The 21,098-nt window shown below is 45.7% G+C and overlaps 1 protein-coding gene and 1 long non-coding RNA gene across 6 annotated transcripts in view; one reads left to right on the top strand and one right to left on the bottom strand.

Moving 5' to 3' along the window:
• The first annotated feature begins 7,216 nt into the window (after positions 1-7,216).
• Positions 7,217-21,098, top strand: part of CD244 (CD244 molecule) — a 42,765-nt gene continuing 28,883 nt past the window's right edge. For all 5 annotated transcript variants that reach the window (XM_073888269.1, XM_073888268.1, XM_073888267.1 and 2 more), the window contains exon 1: positions 7,217-7,697. In XM_073888269.1, coding sequence (XP_073744370.1) covers positions 7,232-7,697 — 466 coding nt within the window. In that variant the 5' untranslated portion in view covers positions 7,217-7,231. The remainder of the gene's footprint in view (positions 7,698-21,098) is intronic.
• Positions 13,958-20,257, bottom strand: LOC112814867 (uncharacterized). Its single transcript, XR_003205890.2, has 2 exons — positions 20,136-20,257; positions 13,958-15,377 (listed from the first exon to the last, which is right to left on the bottom strand). It is a non-coding gene; the product is annotated as an uncharacterized lncRNA (long non-coding RNA).

Raw genomic sequence — 21,098 nt, 5'->3', positions numbered from 1 at the left:
AAAGATTTTATCTATTTATTTGACAGAGACACAGCGAGAGAGGGAACACAAGCAGGGGGAGTGGGAGAGGGAGAAGCAGGCTTCCCGCTGAGCAGGGAGCCTGATGTGGGGCTCGATCCCAGGACCCTGGGACCATGACCTGAGCTGAAGGCAGACGTTTAACTGACTGAGCCACCCAGGCGCCCCTGTTTTTTTTTTTTTTTTCAAGTAGGTTCATGTGGAGCCCAGTGGGGCAGAACTCACCACCCTGAGATCAAGACTTGAGCTGAGATCAAAAGTAGGATGCTTAACCAACTGAGCCACCCAGGCGCCCCAAATTTTATTTCATTTTATTTATTTTATTTTATTTCATTTTATTTTTTATTTCTTAAGTTGAATTGCTGGCTCCCTGCAAATACCCCCAAAATCATCTGTCAGCAAGGCAAAGCTGAGTTGATTGTCTGCTGTAGTTGGGGAAAGACCAACATTGAGGAAGTAGAGTCTCAGTGGGGGTGGGCAAAGGCAAGATGTGGAGAGTTTTGGAGTCTGGTTTAAACTAAGTCAATGTGGGGGGGGCCTCTGCACGATAACTTAGGAAAAGCAGGTAGGGGAGGGTTTCCTAAATACTCTTGTTTGATGAGCCATTTTACTCTAACGAGGCTTGGTTGGGATGTCTAGTTATTTGCAACTTCATCTTCTGGGCAGAGTTTTCTAGAATAGTAAGGTTTGATAATGCAGATCTTGTAGTCAAGTCACCTAATGTAGATAGTAAACGGTGTGGGTGTGATACAGTTTTTGAATATAGGTGAGGTTCGGTGGGGTCCAGAGCCGATGACCAAGAAAGAATTCTTGAGGCATCTTTGGTGCAAAATGGTGGTTTTATTAAAGCACAGGGACAGGGCCCGTGGGCAGGAATAGCTGCTGCCCCCCGGGGTTGTGAGGGGTGACTGATTATATACTTGGGAGTTGGGGGTAAGGAAAAAGGGAGTTTTTCTTTCTTTTTATTTATTTAAGGGAAAGAGAGAGAGAGAATGAGAGGGGGGGTGGTCAGAGGGAGAAGCAGACTCCTTGTCCAGCAGGGAGCCTGATGAGGGACTCGATCCCGGGACTCCAGAATCATGACCTGAGCCTAAGGCAGTCACTTAACCGACTGAGCCACCTAGGCGCCCCGAAAAAGGGAGGTTTTCCAAGAATTTTTGTATGCTAGAGAGGACCTACAAGATATTGGAGGTCTTGCCATTATCAAGTTAAGTTTGTTTTTCCCTCTAGGAAATCACTAACATGAAGACAGTGGGAGTTTCCTTCTGGAAATTAGGTTATTGATAAGAATAATTTTTTCTTGTAAATCACTAAGACATTTTGTAAACTGAGGGAGACTCATGTCTTGCTGGTCTGTGATCTCTGTAAGTTAGCCATTTGTTTTTCCTTCCCTTAGCACACCCCAGGAGTGCCTGAGGAATGTCACACAGATCCCACGGGAGTTGGGGTGGGGGTGGTGGGGTGTCAGCTTGTGCTTTGTCCTCAGCTCGCCTTCTCTTCCCTCATCAGGTGCAGATTGGCTTAGTACTCAACTCAAAAAAACTGGAGTGTGTTACATGTTGCAGCCCAAAGGAATTAGGAAAGAAAAGGGCAGGGAATTTAATAGGTAAGGAAAAGTGAGAGGGCAGATCTGTGGAGAAAGGGTACTTTTCCTGCAACTAGATGCCACCACCAGGGGGAGATAGACCCTTCCGGCAAGGCGCTTCCAAAGGCGATGCTAAATTACAGGCGGGGTTTGCTGGAGATACTTAAGCAACCAGGAATAAAAATAGTCCATCTCACCCAACAGATTGACGAAAGTTGGAATGTTTGTGTAGGGGAGGAAAAATAATTTTCCTTTACCCTTCTAGGTCCTTGGCAGAGACTCCATTTTAATAGAAGACAGATTAAAGGAGAAAAACAAGTTTAATAACATGTATACCTCCTGTACGCATGAGATACCCAGCAAAACTGAGTAACTTCCCCAAATGGTGTGAGTCATCATCTTAAGTACTGTCTCTAGTTAAAGGCAAAGATGTTGGGGGTCGGGGAGAGCCAGTTAAGGGAGGTTTTCAGGTAAAGCACAGTAAGCCAGGGTAAAGAGGTTATGCAGATTTAAGTCTTTCCCTTCTCCAAAGATAAAAGTTTCTAGAGATTAGGTCACTCCCCTCTTCCTGGTACAGTGAGGGAGACACCCTTACAAACAGAGATTTCCCTTATAAATGCAAATATCTCTTACAAAGGGTCACTTCTGTTTTTTGGAGCTTTTCCTGCAGACACTGTTTCCTTAAAACATCCCGCTCAAGATAATCCTTATGCCAAAGAGGCATATTTGGGGGTGACATTTTGCTTCCCTTCACTTGATAATATGCTCTATTTGGCAAGGCTGTGGGGAAAGAAGTACTCAGATATTGTTGGTGGGAATACAAAAGGGTATAACTCTGATGGAGAGCAATTCCGCAATATCTTAACAAAACGACATACACATTTAATATTTGACCTGGCAACCCCATGTCTAGGAATTGATCCTGAAGCTTGAGCTCTAACAATACAAAAATACATGTACACAAAGTTATTTAATTGCAGCATTATTTGTAATTGTAATATATTGGAAACTAACCCCAAAAGTTCAAATATACAGGCATTTGGTTCAATAAACTAGGATATATTCACACAGTGAAATCCTACGCAACTGTAAAAAAATAATGAAGATTTCGAAGGGGAGCAAAATACCCCACTCCAAAGTATGCCTCTGGCATACTGATTGTTTTAAAGTGGTTATTTTTAAGAAATTGCAGGCAGAAAAGAAATGTGAAAACTGACCCTTTTGTAAGAGACATTTGCATTTATAAGGGAAATCTCCATTTGTAAGGGTGTCTCCCTCACTTGTACCCGGAAGAGGGACGTGACCCTAATCTCTAGAAACTTCTGAATGGAGAAGGCCACAAGGTAAATCTGCATAACAACCTCACTCTTGTTTACTGTACTTCTCTAGGTCACCTCCCGTAACTGACTCCTCCCCCGCAACAGCTTCTTTTGTCTTTAAGGTGCTGGCTTCAGCAATTTCAGGGGTTTTCCTTGTGTACAGGAGGTATACGTGTCATTAAACTTCTGTTTGATTTTTTTCCCTGTTCATCTGTCTTATATAAGTTTAAGAACCTAGAAGAGAATAAGGAAAAGTATTTCCTCCCTTACAGTTTGTATTAACTGATTTGAGGTATTTTTCCAGGATATATTTGCTAAATGAAAAAAAAAAAAAGCAAGGCTACCTTTTTGGTAAGAAAAGGAGATAATATAAGAATGCATACTATAAGGGCGCCTGGGTGGCTCAGTCGTTAAGCGTCTGCCTTCGGCTCGGGTCATGATCCCGGGGTCCTGGGATCGAGCCCCACATCGGGCTCCCTGCTTGGTGGGAAGCCTGCCTCTCCCTCTCCCACTCCCCCTGCTTGTGTTCCCTCTCTCGCTGACTCTCTGTCAAGTAAGTCTTAAAAAAAAAAAGGCGTACTGTATTATTTTTGCAGAAACACACAGGAAGATAAAATTAATGATTTTGGTTATCTACAAGAGGTGATAAGATTAGGGTGAAAGACAGGAGATGGAGTGTCACTTCTCTGAGTGTACCGTTTTGTCTAGTTTTGATTTTTGTAACTGTTAAATAACAAAAATTCAACTGAGTAAATTTTTTTTTAATTTTTAATTTTTTTTAGTGGGCTGCGTGCCCAGCATGGAGTCCAACATGGGGCTTGAACCACCGACTCTGAGATCAATACCTGAGCTGAAATCAAGAGTTGGATGCTCAACTGATTGAGTCACCCAAGTGCCCCTCAACTGAATAAATTTTATTATTTTTTAAAGGTTTTATTTATTTATTTGTAAGGGAGAGAGAGAGCACAAGCAGGGGAAAGTGGCAAGCAGAGGGAGAAGCAGGCTTCCTGCTTAGCAAGGAGCCCAATGTGGGACTTGATCCCAGGACCCTGGGATCATGACCTGAGCTGAAGGCAGATGCTTAACCGACTGAGCCACCCAGGTGCCCTTCAACTGAGTAAATTTTAAAAAGATCTAATGGGCTTTATTAATCAATTCATGAATTGGGAAGCATCCCATCTAGCAAGTAGAGGGGAGCTCCAAAGGGCTTCAGAAAAGGGAAGGTTTTTAAAGGTACAGAGGGAGTGGGAAAAAGGAAATTATTAATAAAGAATCTATTCTTTTAGGCAAGGTCATCTCCTAAGAGGAACGGTAGGGGTCTATTAGTAAAATTCCTAGTACTGACCAGGAAATCCTTTGTTGACTGGTTAAAGGTTAGATTTCGGGGTGGGTTGGGGGTTCCAAGCTACTGTTAGGTTAGGCAGTAAGTTTTGGTCTACTGACTTGGGGCCTTAACCTAAACAACACCATTTGGGGCCTCTGGTTTTCTTTTTAACAGAACCATGTTAATGTTTTGCACATAAGAAAATAAATCATTGAGGGCACCTGGGTGGCTCAGTCGGTTAAGCGTCTGCCTTCGGCTCAGGTCATGATCCCAGGGTCCTGGTATCCAGCCCAGAGTCAGGCTCCCTGCTCAGCGGGGAGCCTGCTTCTCCTTCTCCCCTTGCTACACCCCCTGCTCATGCTCTCTGTCTCTCTGTCTGTGTCAAATAAATAAATAAAATATTAAGAAAGGGAGGGCATCAGGATGGTTCAGTCTGTTAAGTGTCTGCCTTTGGCTCAGGTCATGACTGGAGTCTCTGCGATTGAGCCCTGCATCTGGCTCCCTGCTTAGCAGGGAGTCTGCTTCTCCCTCTGCCCTTCACCCTGCTCGTGGTCTTTCTCTCTCTCAAATAAATAAACAAAATCTTAAAAAAAAAAAAATCAATGGGAAAGAATAGGAATTACATGGGAGTGCTTGCCAAGAGACTCCCATAACAGAGCAACGGAGCTGGGCGTTGACCATGCTTGAGCTAGGATAGTCTTGAAACCATACTAAAGAGACAAATCGAACATAGCATGGCAAAGGTCTCAAGTCAGGGCTGCACATTTTGGGAGAAGGTACTTCTAGAGACTGTTGAATGTGCTGGGGGAAGAGTCAAACCTAAAAACCACTAAGTGACTGATTAAAGGGAGAAGTCTCTGGAAGCAGAAAACTAGAAAGTAAGGAGTGTCAAATGGCAAAAATAAACATAATTTAGTAATGAACCTGATGTCCCTTATTTCACTAGAAAGCAATCCATGGTTTGGGGAATACCTCACAGTAGTCTGGTCAAAGAGAGAGTCTTCATCACCTGGCCCTTGTGGGCAGTGCGGTGTCAAGGCCCCAGAGTAAGCGTGTGCTGGGGGGACAGTGACAGACAGGATTCATGGCCTCGTTTGCATCAGCAACCAGCCAAAAGCAAGCACTGCTTTGGAGGCCTTGGGAAGAATTTCCACAAGTTGCCTGCCACCAAGATACAGGGGAACAGGGCTTGGAAGGAGGCTCAGTGGGAAACAGTACATTCAGGAAATAAGAAACAACTTGTGACTTTTGCTACCCAAATTCTTGCTGTTAGTTAAGGAAAAATTGTGACGGATTTTGAAATGGAGAATACTGAGCGTTCCTTCCAGTGGAATACTAGGATTTGTCTAGACTAGAGGACCCTCCTTGGAGTTTTTGGACTCCACAGATGTTAGTATTCTTCATTATCTTTGACTGTTTTGCAACTCTGTAGGGAAAGAAGTTAACTCAGAAGTCTGATGATGATGCAGATGTTCATAGAAATGCAAATGATTTTTGTCTTGTACCGATCTGATTGGGTTCTCCTCTGTAGAAAGGAGGTGATTTCTAAAAATTACATTTTTGCTCTGTAGGACTAATTAATGAGTAGTTAACATGTTCATTTTATATTTCTTTTTTTTCGTTATATATATATATTTTAAAGATTTATTTATTTGACAGAGACACAGCGAGAGAGGGAACACAAGCAGGGGGAGTGGCAGAGGGAGAAGCAGACTCCCCGCAGAGCAGGGAGCCCGATGCGGGGCTCGATCCCAGGACCCCAGGATCATGACCTGAGCCGAAGGCAGACGCTTAACGACTGAGCCACCCAGGCGCCTCTTTCGTTTTATATTTCTATGGGAGTCATGATTTTACCTTAAAAAAAGTATTTTCGGGGTGCCTTGGTGGCTCAGTCGGTTAAGCCGCCATCTTTTTTTTTTTTTTTTTTAAGATTTTTATTTATTTATTTGAGAGAGAGAGAATGAGAGATAGAGAGCACGGGAGGGAAGAGGGTCAGAGGGAGAAGCGGACTCCCTGCTGAGCAGGGAGCCCGATGTGGGACTCGATCCCGGGACTCCAGGATCATGACCTGAGCCGAAGGCAGTTGCTTAACCAACTGAGCCACCCAGGCGCCCAAGCCGCCATCTTTTGATTTTTGCTCAGGTCATGATCTCAGGGTGGTGGGATTGAGCCCGTGCACTGGCTCCGCACTCATCAGGGAGCGGGCTTGAGATTCTCTGCCTCTCCCCCCACTCTCTCTCTTTTCCTCAAATAAATAACTAAATCTTAAAAAAAAAAAAAAAGGTCTTTTAAGGCTCCTGACTGGCTCAGTCATTAGAGCATGGGACTCTTGATCTCGGTTGTGAGTTTGCGCCCCAGGTTGGGTGTAGAGATTACTTAAAAAAATAATAATTAAAAAAGATAAAAATCTTTCAACTACCCAATGTGGGCTGAGGGAGCTGGCAGTGAGCAGCGGGTGGGGGAGGGGTGGAGGGGGTATGGATTTGGTGGGCGTGAAGCTTATACAAGTTCAGGGGGGGGGCTCTTTAAGAAAAATAATGCATTAAGTAGAGGGCCTTGGAAGAGGTCCTGAAGCTTAAACTTCTTAAACATTACAGTGAGTCTGCCTCTTTAACACGGTTGAAAGATCATTTTCGGAAAAAAGGTAAAATGAATCTCATACAGATATAAAAATGATCCCAGTTAAAGATTTTATTTTGCTCATAGGGGAGACTCAAGCAGGCATTATAATCGGTTCAAATGAGACTAGAAAAAACAAATTTATTTATAAAAATTTTTAAAGTTTTTTTTTTTTTTTTTAATTTAAGTAATCTCTACCCCCAACGTGGGCCTCGCGCAGGACGCCACGCCCCCAAACTTGCTTCCACCGGAGCGGGGTGGGCCACGGGGAACCTCGGTGGCCGCGAAGCCCGTCTCCCGGCCACAGCTGAGGACCAATGAAACCTGGGGGGGGGGGGGGGTCCGGCCGCGTCCTGTACTGCTGTGATGAGACAAAGGGGACATCTAGCGGCCGCTTGTCTTGCTTCCTTTCCTCGCGGTCCCGACCACAGTCTCGGAGGGGATCTGTCCGCGGAGAAGGTGCGGGCTCCGGGCTGTGTGGGAGGAGGACTCCGCCCGTGTCGCCCCCGGGGCTCCGGCGGGACCTGCGCTCCGGCGGGAGGGGCCCCGGGGAGGCGGCGGGAGCGCCCGGGATGCTCGGCTTCCCGGGGACGGGGGCCCCGCGGCGGACCCGGTCCCTTGCCAGCCTCCTCGCGCCCGTTGGCCTCCGGCGCTTGCGACACCTGCGGCGCGCCCCACTGCCGCCCCCGCTCCCCCCCCCGGCGGTGCATCCCAGCACGCGGCTCTGCGCTGGGCGGTGCGGACCTACGGAAGGGGCCCAGCCGGAAAGGCCGCTCTGGGAGCGTGAGGAGCTTCCTAAGTCCACGTTCCGAAGCGCCGGGGCCTGCGGGGGGTGAGTGTGTGTGGCGGGGGAAGCAGCCCGGGCTGCGCAGGTGGCTTTCCACGGGTGGACAGGGAGTGGTGGGAGAAAGGGGATTACGAAAAGAGTTACTGAGATTAATCTCCTTTCACTGCTCTTTGCAGGACAATGTAAAGAGGGATTTTTTTTCTGATTATTTTGTGCCTATTTTAATTGTGATTTAATAAATACGATCCCTCCAGGGGACTTAAGCTTACCAACTTTTAAGTCTACAAAGTTGCAGCAAATATTGCAGAAACTACTGTCATAGGCTAAATTGTGTGTGTCGCCCCCCCACCCCTCATCCAATTCCTAAATTGAAGTTCTAACCCCTCAGACCCTAGAAGATGACTATATAGATAGGTCCTGTAAAGATGTAATTAAGGTAAATGAAGTCATTAGGGTAGACCCTAGCCCAATATGATTCGGGTTCATGTTAGAAGAGGAAGTCAGGACTTCAATGCAGACCCAGGGATGACCTTGTGAGGACACTGCTACATGGGGCCATTTGCAAGTCAAGGAGAGAGGCTCCGGTAGAAATCAAACTTGCCCACACCTTGTGGTGTGGGACTTCCAGCCTCCGTCCGGAATTGTGAGGAAATGAGTTTTTGTTTAAGCTCCCACGTCTGCGGTATTTTAAGTAGCAGCCCTAGCAAACGAGTACCGCTGTGTTTAAGGATGGTGCCTATTGAGCACATTCTTAACTTCTACAGGAAAAGTGCTCTAGCTATATTCCATGTTTCCATTCATCCTTGACTCATAACTCAGTCTGACTTTACCCACACACCGGTATCTCGCTCCAGTCCTGTGTTTTGGAGGTCGACCGTGCTGGGGCATGACATCCATTTCTCCACAACAAAGGCTGTTGACTGTGGAAGTCAGCAGCTTACATTTCCACTAGGTGGATTCCTCAGTTCCAATGTGGGAGCTCCACCCGAGGAATTATTCTTGTGTTAGGTGCCCCAGAGCGCCCATTTTCCTTCAGATAGAGAACAGGAAATAATAAGCAGCATTTAAATTGAGAGTCTATTTTGCATGGATTAGTTTATAGCAAAACACAAACAAACAAAATTACACTCTTTCATCAAGGTAGGGACATTGTGGGAAACGGGCACATCAATGGACTGGTGGTGGTCGTGTACATGGTCATAACCTTTTTTTGGACACATTATAGCAGTGCCTTTCAATGGCCTTAAAATTGTTCACACTCTGAAGTTCAGTAATCCCTCTCACGGGAATCTGCCCTAAGGAAATAATTAAACAGAAGCAAAAGATCATATAATACATATGTGGAAGACGTTCATTGTAGCATGCTTTGTAAGAGTAAAAAGTTGGAAAGCAACCAAATTCTCAACAATCAGCACATTGTTAAGTTAGAACACAAAAGTCAATGAAATATATGCAGCTATTAAAATGATAATCATGAAGAACATGTAAAAACATGAATAATGTTTATGATTTTTATGCATGTACCTATTGATGCAAAATAGCATCCATTTTATAATTGCATCTGTGAAAAAGTTATAGTCAAAAATTGAGAGATGGTAAGAATGAATACAAAATATTCTTAGGGTAACAAGGCTGTGAATTTCTTTTTCTTTTAGACATTTTATTTGAAGTATTTGTAATTTTTTAAAAAGATTTTTATTTACTTATTTGAGAGAGACAGAGATAGCAACAGAGTTAGACAGAGTAAAAGCAGGGTGGAAAGGGAGAAGCAGGCCCAAGTATTTATAAATTTTACATTAAAGAAGTGATCTGAATATGTTGGACCATACTGGAGGGCTCTGTCAAAATATAATTTTAAAAAGTTGAAACATGGGGACGCCTGGTGGCTCAGTCGGTGAAGCGGCTGCCTTTGGCTCAGGTCATGATCCCAGGGTCCTGGGATCGAGCCTCACGTCGGGCTCCTTGGTCAGTGGGGAGCCTGCTTCTCTCTCTGCCTGCCATGGGCTCTCTCTTTCCCTGACAAAGAAATAAAATCTTAAAAAAAAAAAAAAGTTGAAACATGACTCATACAACTGTAAAGTAAACATGTGTCAAAGGTTTATTCAACTCAGTGAGGAAACCGACCTACAGTAGAGCTGATTCAAAGCATTCACAAGGGCGCCTGGGTGGCTCAGTTGGTTAAGTGTCCGACTCTTGATTTAGGCTCAGATCGTGATCTCAGGGTCAGGTGATGAAGCCCTGAAGTGGGCTCTGAGCTCAGAGTCTGCTTGAGCTTTTCTCTCTCCCTCTGCCCATCCCCTGTCAATAAATAAATAAAATCTTAAAAAAACAAAACAAAACCCAAAACAAAGAGCATTTGCAGAATAAAGATTGGTAGAGTCAGGAAGGGCATGATGGAGTAAGTCAACTAAGTTAGAGACAAACTGAGCGATACAACTTTGGGCTAGTACTCAGTCATTTGTATTTTTCCTGGGCAAAATTTATAAGTTACATGTAACTTTAGGGTTTAGGCCCTAATTAATGGTGAAGAGCAAATCAAACAACGTATAATGCAAACCACATATTTATTTAATATGTCCTACTGACTATTAAAAGAAATAAAAAGAAACATGAAATTAATACATTTGTGTGTGTAGCCAAAGTATTATCATTTCAGCATGTAGTCAATACAAAACATTTATTTTCTTGCTAACTCTTCAAAATCCAGTGTGTATTTAACATTCACAGCTCAGCTCAATTTGTATGCTAAGTTTTCTTTTTTTTTTTTTTAAAGATTTTATTTATTTGACAGAGAAAGACACAGTGAGAGAGGGAACACAAGCAGGGGGAGTGGGAGAGGGAGAAGCAGGCTTCTGCAGAGCAGGGAGCCCGATGCGGGGCTCGATCCCAGGACCCTGGGATCATAACCTGAGCCGAAGGCAGACGCTTAACGACTGAGCCACCCAGGTGCCCCTGTATGCTAAGTTTTCACCAGAAACTGTTGATCTGCAATTTACAATTGAAAGTTTTTCCAAACACAGTTAAAGGATACTTAAAACCTCCCCAGTAACTGAAAACTATCCAGTTTTTATTTTATTTTAATTTTTTAAAAGGTTTAATTATTCTTAAGTAATCTCTACACCCAACGTGGGGCTCCAGCCTACAACCCTGAGATCAAGAGTCGCACACTCCACTGACTGAGCCAGCCAGTCACCCCAACCTTGGTTTTTTTAAAAGCAGCTTTACTGGAGGTATAATTCACATATCATACAACCCACCCATTTAAAATGTACAATTTAATGGTTTTTAGAATATCCAGAGTCATGTAACCACTGCCATAGTCAGTTTTAGAACATTTTCAAAATCCCCCAAAACACCCATACCCACTGCAGTCACACCCTGTTTCCCTTCCCAGCTCCCTCAGGCCTAGGCAACCACTGATATACTTTTTCTTTTTTTTTTTTAAAGATTTTATTTATTTATTGGACAGAGACACAGAGAGAGAGGGAACAGAAGCAGCGGGAGAAGGAGAGGGAGAAGCAGGCTTCCCGCTGAGCAGGGAGCCCGATGCGGGGCTCGATCCCAGGACCCTGAGATCATGACCTGAGCCGAAGGCAGACGCTTAACGACTGAGCCACCCAGGCGTCCCAATCTACTTTCTGTCTGTAAGGATTTGTCTCTTCTGGACATTTCGTATAAATGGTTCATCCTTTTTGTAGCATGTATCAGTACTTAATTCCTTTTAATCACCAAATAATATTCCATTTTGTGGATTTGCTGTATTTTATTTATTTATCGAGAGACAGAGCAGGGACTGGACTTGGGTCCCCTCAACCCTGACCGCAGAATCCAGCATTCTTTGGCTGCCTCCATGAGGAAGAAAAAAAGCTAAAACTCAGTGCCTCTTGAGTAGCATCTTGGGCGAGTGCAAAGCGAGGATGCTTATTGAAAGGAGCATGTAGGCTACAAAGACTGGCAAAGATGTGAGCAGATCCCACTGCTGACCTCTCACCGACTTTCCTCCTCATTATAATAGTGAAAATCATGCTCAGGGGTGGAGATTTAACCGGCTAGTTAGACATGAAGATGCATGAAGAGGCATGACCTTTAAGCGCACAGGTGCTAATGAATCCCCACGTCTACATGCTTCCATGTCACCCTTTTCCTTCCTTCCTTCCTTCCTTCCTTCCTTCCTTCCTTCCTTCCTTCCTTCCTTCCTTCCTTCCTTCCTTCCTTCCTTCCTTTTTCTTTTCTGCCCACAGTATTTGTTAGTTGTTTATTTATCAAGAGAAACTATTCCATAACCCAATATTCATGTTTCATTGTTTAGGAATACAGGTGATTGACAAACTTCAATGGAACTCAACCCAAAGAAGTTGGAGGCTGGGTTCCAAGAGAATAAGAACAGAAGGGCTTAAGGGCTGCACCTTTGTCATTTCTCCTACATTCTCTTGGTCAAAGGAGGTCACCATGCCAGCCCAGATTTAGGGAGAGGGGAAGTAGGCTGCACTATTGACGGGAGGAGTGACCTCCATGTAGAGGGAGGGGAGGGATTGTGGGTGACATTTTTTTTTCCAAATTTTTATTTAAATTCTAGTTAGTTAGCGTATAGGGTAATGTTGGTTTCAGGAGTAGAATTTAGTGATTCATCACTTATGTGTAACACCCGGTGCTCATCATAACAAGTGCCCTCCTTAATGCCCATCCCCCATTTAGCCCATCCCCTAGTGGGTGACATTTTTGGATTCTATCCAGCACAGCCACACTTACCAGTCTTCTTGAAAGAAGGTGGGGCGGTTTGACTAATTGTGGACAGTGAGGTATGAGTAGAAGTGACAGGTTTCTCTTCCAGCTGAAGCAAAGAAAAGCCTGCACCATCCCCCAGATGTATCATAACTTCTGCAACAAGACTACCTCATGGAAGACAGTCACCATGAGTCACCCCACACCAGGCCTGCTGCTGACTTTGCATTAGCAAATAATAAGTCTCTGTTGTGTTAAGCCGCTGGGGTTTGGAGTTTGTTTGTCAGGACAGTGTAGCTGAGCCCATCCTTATGAAACTACATGGCTTATGTCCTTCCCTTGCCCCTAAATCCAGTTTTTTTTTTCAAGTAGGCTCCAAAAAAGAAAAATAATAAAGGCGGCTCCATGCTGGGTGTGGAGCCCAATGTGGGGCTTGAACTCATGACCCTGAGATCAAGACCTGAGCTGAGATCGAGTCAGCTGTGAAACGGACTGAGCCACCCAGGTGCGCCACTTAAATCCCATTCTGACGCTGTTTCTGCAGCTCTGACTTCGGCCTCCCTCCTTCATGCGTTCAACTTGCCCCTTTGTGCGTTGCTTCTGATTGCTCTGGATAAACTTCTACCTAATATAGGCTGACCCTGGGACCTTACGCCCCCTAGTGGCTGGTGTACCTGCCAGATTGGACTTGGACACCTCCCCCCCCCCCATCCATTGGGTTCATGGAAAACAGAGGGGTGACAGCCAGATGACCGAGATCCTTGTGGGAGTTTAGACTTGACTGAGTAGGCAAAGGGGAGCTGACGACATTTTTTAACGTGGAGAGTGATTTTGGGGGGAAAAGGCGTCTGAAGAATAGTTTGTTGATGAGAGCAGGGTATATGGCAGAAAGGGGAGGTTGAAGAGAGTGGTCTGTTAAGGAAACGGTGGTGTAACTGTTAATGTCCAAGGTGATAATTAAATTTGTATAATGTTTTACAGCTTTTACTTACGTCATTCCTTGTTAATCCTCATAATCCTGTAAATTCTTTCTATCGCAGTTGGAAAATCAAGGCTTGGAGAGGCTGGTGATTTGCAGTTATTAAGAAGCAAAGCAAGTACTCTGATTTCATTCATTAATTCATTCATGGCATCTTATTTGTTTTTTTTTTTAAAGATTTTATTTATTTATTTGACAGAGAGAGGCAACACAAGCAGGGGGAGCGGGAGAGGGAGAAGCAGGCTTCCCGCGGAGCAGGGAGCCCAATGCGGGACTCGATCCCAGGACCCCGGGATGATGACCTGAGCCAAAGGCAGACGCTTAACCGACTGAGCCACCCAGGCGTCCCCATGGCATCTTATTTGATTTAATTCAAAACCCTTTTTTGAATCTTGCTGGATCAGTGTTTCCAAACCTTTGCATCCTGGCCCACGCAGATAAGGATGATATTAGCATGGCCTTCCTGGGGGAGGGGCTCCTTGGCGTAGCCCATAGACAGCACTCTCTGGTGGTGGGGGTTATGACTAACGTCTTCTGCCAAGATAATAATAACTGAATTCAGGGAGTGTACAGAGAGAACCATACACGTAAGGATCCAATAGAATTTTGACTGAAGTAACAATTTAAATGGTGGTAGAAACGTGGCTTAGGCTTTTGCATCACTGTAAAAGATTTACAACCATCCACAAAAAGATGGGAGGAAGAGAAAGGACAGTCCAGCTAGTGACCTTGTGCATCTCGGTTCCCCTTGAGGACAACGGCCAGATTCGGCTTCCTGCTGTTCCCACTGTGGCCACTAGAGGGTAGAGTGCAGGCGTCTGCAGCCGCAGTGGTGCAGGGGAGTTGGGGGAGCTCAGGGTGCAGGGGAGTCGGAGGAGCAAAGCTGGGCTGGATGCTGAAGTCCTGGGCTAACGGGTTGGTCGTGGAGATGCCCAGAAGCTGCACATCGCAGCCACTTGAGATTGGTCTAGGTGTTGACTACTGGCCTCTCCTGGGGGCTGGTCTAAAGCAGTCAGAGTGTTAGGTAGCTAAGGCGTGTCCTGGGGCTTCATTCTGTGTGTGGCTGTGAAGGGGCTTAGGGCTGAGATGGTAAGGGCCGTGTGCCCTCCCAGCTGTTCCTGCTCCTGAAGCTTTAGCCTTGGGATTTCCAGATGGAGCTGAGTGGTCAGTGCTGTATCCAGGAAGCATCCCCAGGGCCTCTGGTCCCCATCTTCCCGATTCCATTTCTCACAGTCGGCAGACTGATAGTTTTCATTTTTAGTTAGTTGAGCAGCAGAATCCAGGGGTTGAGCCTGTGCTCGAGAGTGGGCAGATAGCCTCAGCAGAGAGAGTGCTGACCTCGGGGGCCTCATGGCCTGGCGGTGGACTGGTGAGGGGACAGCCGCTGGGAGCTGGTGGCCAGGAGGGATGATATCCATGCGCCAGACTGTTACATAGAGGTATTCTCACATCCTCTAGCAGTGGCCCGTTCTCATGAGCTGTCCCAGGAGAACAAAGCCTGTGCGTCTTCCCTTTCTTCCCCTGGAAGCTGCAAAGAAGCCTTAGAAAGTTGCCGAAGAGCAGGTAGTGGGTCTTAAGCCAGCATCCTCTCCCCGAAGCCACAGTCATGGTGCTCTGCCCGGGGATCAAGGGGGAAATGCACCTGCTGCTACGGTCTGTTTCGCCACCAGCTTCTACCTGAGGGGGTTTCTAGTGTGATTCTTGAGGCTTTTATGACCCAGCCAGCCTCAGCAGACATGGCCTGAGCCCAGGGGGAAAGCCGTGTTCCTGGGGACACCTACGATGCTGGTAGGAGCTGTGGTGAGTCTGAGATTTCCCCCTACTTGTGAGTTAATGGGTTAGCCTGCCAGTGTCCTGGATGCTGGCAGAACAGTCTCCTGGGACTGGGACAAATGGCCTTGCCATTCACAGCAGCCAGAGTGTCCGCATTGCCTTGTGTTGGTTCCGAGTCCCAATTCCAGCAGAGTGATGTGAAGAGGGCCAGGAGACACCTGTGTGGCCTGTCCCGCAGTGGGCACGTTGGGCTGATCCAGAAACAACAGAGAAGCAACAAGCTTTTAATTTAATTTTTTAAAATTATTTTTTTAAATAGAAAATCTGCTTTTTCTTTTTAAAAATTATTTTGTTTTATTTTTTATTTATTTTTATCTTTTTTAAAGATTTTATTTATTTATTTGAGAGAGAGAGAGATAGAAACAGCACGAGAGGGGAAAGGGTCAGAGGGAGGAGTAGGCTCCCCGCTGAGCAGGGAGCCCCATGTGGGACTCGATCTCGGGACTCCGGGATCATGACCTGAGCCGAAGGCAGTCGCTTAACCAACTGAGCCACCCAGGCGCCCAAAAATATTTTATTTGTTTTAGAGAGAGAGAGTGTGAGCAGGGGGAGGGCAGAAGGGAAGAGAGAGAGAGAAGCAGACTCCCTGCTGAGCAGAGAGCCCGATGCGGGGCTCGATCCCAGGATCCGGGGATCATGACCTGAGCCAAAGGCAGACGCTTAACGACTGAGCCACCCAGGCGCCCCTCAGGACAGCTGTCTTGGGACAGCTTCCCTGAAAGTGGGAGGTGGCTGACAAATGGCCTCATAGCAGTCCCCACAAGCTTCCTAGCGCCCCTCCCCATATACACTGACCCCAGATCCCTAACCTCCTGCCCAGAGGTAATCACTGCTATACCTTTTGTTATCATAAAATTTTGAACTACAAGAGCTCTTCAGCACATGGAGAGACATAGATTAAGTAGCAAAGATCCTCTGAGAGAGGGTGTTGAGTGACAAGCTGGAAAAAAATGTCATTTTCTGACCTGTATCCTTGTCCTCATTCAAGGCACACGCTGCTATTTGTAAATCAGAAAAAATGTCTCCATTCGTCTTATGAAATTAAGTTCATATCCAGAAGTTTCTGTGTCCCTAAGACATCTTGGCAATTTGTCGTTATTCAAAACATCATACTCAACTGGTTCAACTCCTTGTTTATTTTTTTCTTTAACTCAATTGTAGTATTTCTTACAGTTTTTGATCTTAAGCAAGGAAAGAGTTGGAGGTCTAAGGAAAGAGTTGGAGGTCTTATGAATTATCTAGTAACATTTATTTATTTATTTATTTATTTATTTATTTATTTATTTGACAGAGAGAGACAGCGGGAGAGGGAACACAAGCAGGGGGAGTGGGAGAGGGAGAAGCAGGCTTCCCACCAAGCAGGGAGCCCGATGTGGGGCTCGATCCCAGGACCCCGGGATCATGACCTGAGCCGAAGGCAGGCGCTTAACAACTGAGCCACCCAGGCGCCCCTATCTGGTAACATTTAAAATGTTGAGGTCAAGGTGTCTTTTGATGAATACCAGCTCAAGAGGAGCCAGACTATATATAGAATTATAGAGGTAAATGGTCTCTCTTCCAGAATCACAGCTGCAGCTGCAGCCCTTGGGCAGGGAGGCTGTCCAGCTCTCCAAGGTTCGGAGAAGACCTGTATTAGGCAATAGGGCTTTGCTTGTCTCTGTGACCCACCATCATCCCACCTAGTGATTCCATCTTCTGACAAAAGAGGGAAAGTTCTTTTTTTTTTTTTTTAAAGATTTTATTTATTCGAGAGAGAGAGCAAGAGAGCACAAGCAGGGGGAGCAGCAGAGGGAGAGGGAGAAGCAGACTCCCTACTGTGCGGGGAGCCCTACGTGGGGCTCGATCCCAGGACCCTGGGATCGTGACCTGAGCAGATGGCAGACACTTAACCATCTGAGCCACCCAGGCGCCCCAAGAGGGAAAGTTCTTATCCTAATCAAGAGGACCTAGCTAAGCCCTGTTTGAGGGGGAATATTTTCCTTCCGCTTCCCGCAGCCAAGCTCCAGTCTCTTGTATCAAACAGTCAGCAATTGAAGAATACCCACTGGTATTGTTAATAATAGGCAGCCATGCCTCAAAAGGTGCAGCATGGTGAAATTGCAGTTGTCCTCAGGACCTTGAGGATGGCTTCTACTGGGAGGTATTGAGGTGTTGCGTGAAAAGACATGGCACAGGTAATAGACTCATGTCAAACAAAATTGTAATTTTTCCTTAGAAACCTTATGGCCCTTTTAAAGATTTTAATTTATTTATTTGACAGAGAGATAGGGAGAACCAGAGAGCACAACCGGGTGTTGGCGGGGGAATGGCAGAGGGAGAGAGTGAGGCAGGCTCCCCGCTGAGCAGGCAGCCTGACATGGGGGCTTGATCCCAGGGCCCCCCGGGATCATGACTGAACCACCTAGGTGCCCCACCTTGTGGCCCTTTTAAATGAGAGAGGAGAGTAAAATTGTTGAGTCCTACTGGTAGGCATCGTTGAGTTAGAGGCTGAGGTCATCTACATACAACACCAGCATAGAGTGTCCAGGAAACATAATACTCTCCAAATCTTTTTTAAGGATTTGCAAAGATGAACATGGACTTTCAGTATCCAACGGTATAGGAGACCTTGATGTTTAATGGCAAATAAACACAGATTGTCGGGGTGAATAAGGGTAGAGAGGGAGGAGGAAAAACTCCTAACACCGCCGGGGAATGGCAGAAGATGGAATGAGGATTATACAGTGGTTAGACTGAGCAAAACTAGGAAAAAAGTCAGCACCATTGCACTGACTGCTCAGAGATCTTGAACATAATGGCAAGCACATTTGTTTTGCTATTTAACTAAAAGAATTGGAAACTGTCAAGAGCTTTTAAACGGAATTCTAATTTCTTATAGCAGTTATAGCAATGACATTGCAACGTGGATACCTACTTCTGATTTTGGATGCAAGGGGAATTGAGAGATCTTATTTTTTTACTAAATTAATTTAATTTATTTATTTTAAATAAATCTCTATGCCCAATATGGGGCTCGAACTCACGACCCCAAGATCAAGAGTCGAATGTTCCACTGACTGAGACAGCCAGGAACCCCTGAGATATTTTATTTTTTAAAATATATTTTAAATGTTATTTTAATTTGGGGCACCTGGGTGGCTCTCAGTTGGTTAAACGTTTGGCTTAAGCTCAGGTTGTGATCCCAGGGTCCTGGGATCGAACCTCATCAGGCTCCCTGCTCAGTGGGGAGCCTGCTTCTCCCTCTCCCCCTGCCCCAATCCTTGGCTTGTGCACTCTCTCCCTCAAATAAATAAATACAATCATTAAAAAATTATTTTATTTTTATTATTTATTTATTGAATGATTATTGACATACAACATAATATTACTTTCAGGTGTACAATGCAGTGACTTAATATTTTTATTATGAAGTGATCCCTTGGTAGGTCCAGTTACCACTTGTTGTATATATTTATGTTTTATCTTCTTTTCCATATGTGAGTTAGTTTCGTACAGTAAAGTTGTCTTTTTTTTTTTTTCAAGATTGTATTTATTTATTTGAGAGAGAGAGGGCAGGAGAGAGCATGAGCAGAGGGGAGGAGCAGAGGGAGAGGGAGAAGCAGGCTCCCCTCTGCCTGACTTGGGGCTCCATCCCAGGTCCCTGAGCTGAAGGCAGACATTTAGCCAGACTGAGCCCCTCAGGCGCCCTAGAGTTTCCTTTTTAACAATAAAGCATAAACAAAGCACTTGGAGAAGCTAGGCTGGATATGAGGTTGTGGGAGATCTTTCTTCCATGCATTTCTCTCTCAGTGCATACACATAGCATCACGTTTTTGCCCTCAAGTACATTTTGAGTTATTTTGACATGGACTGGCCATTGGTGATAAATCTAAGCCCACAAAAAGCAATACTCTATCAAAAGCAATCATTTATTCCTTCTTTTACATTCTTACCAACCGTCCCCCACATCCCAACAATTTCCAGCTTGTCAACACCCACAACCCAACCTCAGACCCAGCCGTGCATGCCATGGCATTTGGGCTGATGTGTAGTGGGAAGAGGAGTCGGAGGCAGTTGCTACCCCTTAACCCTTCCCTCACTCCCTCAGCTCCTCTTCACTGCCGATGCTGTGACATTCCTTGCTGGTTCTCCTGTTGCCCTCCTAACTTCTGTCCCTGATTCCCATCTTCCAGTGCACATGGAAGTTGAGTGATCAGAGGAGTTGATCTAAAATGCATAAAAGGGGGGGGCGCCTGGGTGGCTCAGTCCGTTAAGCGTCTGCCTTCGGCTCGGGTCATGATCCCAGGGTCCTGGGATCGAGCCCCGCATCAGGCTCCTTGCTCGGGAGGGAGCTTGCTTCTTCCTCTGCCTGCTCTGCTTGGGCCCTCTCTCTCTGACAAATAAATAAATAAAACCTTTAAAAAAATGCAAAAAAGGCCCACAGTGAAGAAGAGAAAGGTGAGGGTCAGCACCAGATGTTAAAGGAATCCCCACTGACCAGCAGCAATGGGGCCACTATTCCTTTTGGATATGTGAGCAATTCAACTCCAAAATCCCACCTTGACAGCCTGTTTCCAGAGCCATCTCTTTACTTTATGTCTTAGTCTGGGTCCTCTACAAAGGAAAGCCTGTGGCAAAGATTAACGTGCAAACATGACTTGAGAAGAGCAAATTCTGGGAGGGAGGGATGAGGAGAGAAGGGAAGAGTTGTGAGAAATGATTAGAATCTGTGTGATTTGTGATCACTCTGCCTACCTCTTTTTTTTTTTTTAAGATTTTATTTATTTATTTGACAGAGAGAGACACAGCAAGAGAGGGAACACAAGCAGGGGGAGTGGGAGAGGGAGAAGCAGGCTTCCTGCCGAGCAGGGAGCCCGATGCGGGGCTCGATCCCAGGACCCTGGGATCATGACCCGAGCCGAAGGCAGCCGCTTAACGACTGAGCCCCCCCGGGGCCCCACTCTGCTTACCTCTTTACACCGATTCTCTAAGAGGTGTGAAGGCAGAGACTGAAGTATCTGCCCTACGTCCCATGGTGCATCTCCAGCCTGGGAGAAGGTGGCTGAGAGTGGTTGCACCATGAGGAACAGGGACAACTGTGGGTGGAGAGAGGAAGGGGTGTGACAGAGGGAAGGGTCAGCAGGTAAAGAAAGTAAAAAGCAGAAGAGGAAGGAAAGGACAGAGTTGCACCAACGGGAGGGGTCATGGAGGAAGGAGAGAAAGATGGAGAAGTGGCTGAAAAAAAGGGAAGGTATTTACATGTCTCAGAAACAAGCCATCCCACTGAGCTCTGCTCACATTGCAGACTCATGAGCAAAAAGAAATGACTGCCATTTTGGGGTGCCTGGGTGGCTCAGTCGTGATCTCGGGGTTCTGGGATCAAGCCCTGTGTCGCTGAGCTCTGCACTCAGCAGGGAGTCTGCTGGTCCCTCTCCCTCTGCCCCTCCCACACTTGTTCATGCTCCCTCTCTCTCTCAAATAGATAAAAATCTTCAAAAAAAAAAAAAGAAGGAAATGATTGAAGTTTTAAGGCAGTAAGTCTTGGAGTGGTTTGTTATGTGGCAATAGGTAACTGATACACCCTCTATGGTGTGGAGTTTGAGCTTGGTGCTCTTGCAGATGATGTAAATGTTTTTAGTGGGGTTGTGGAGGTGGTTTGTGTCTTATAAGGATCTTTGTTGACAGCTGTATGGATAAGGGATGGAGGTGGGCTAATACTGGACCCAGAAGAGGTTTAGAAATGGTCAGGAGGCCATTTCAGAAATGGAGGACACCGGAGGGCCTTGTTATAGGGCTCACCAACATCAATCTTATGTCCAGATGATTAATTTGAAGCAATCAGGGTGGTTCCACCATCCTGGCCAGAGGTTGTTTCAAGAGTGGACATTTTTTTTTTTTAAAGTAAGCTTTATGCCCAATGTGGGGCTTGTAAC

Source organism: Callorhinus ursinus, unplaced genomic scaffold (assembly GCF_003265705.2).
Source record: "Callorhinus ursinus isolate GAN/ISIS: 27379988/994484 unplaced genomic scaffold, GSC_fseal_2.0 scaffold88, whole genome shotgun sequence".
NCBI lineage: Eukaryota > Metazoa > Chordata > Mammalia > Carnivora > Otariidae > Callorhinus > Callorhinus ursinus.
This window is presented reverse-complemented; position numbering and strand designations above follow the sequence as displayed.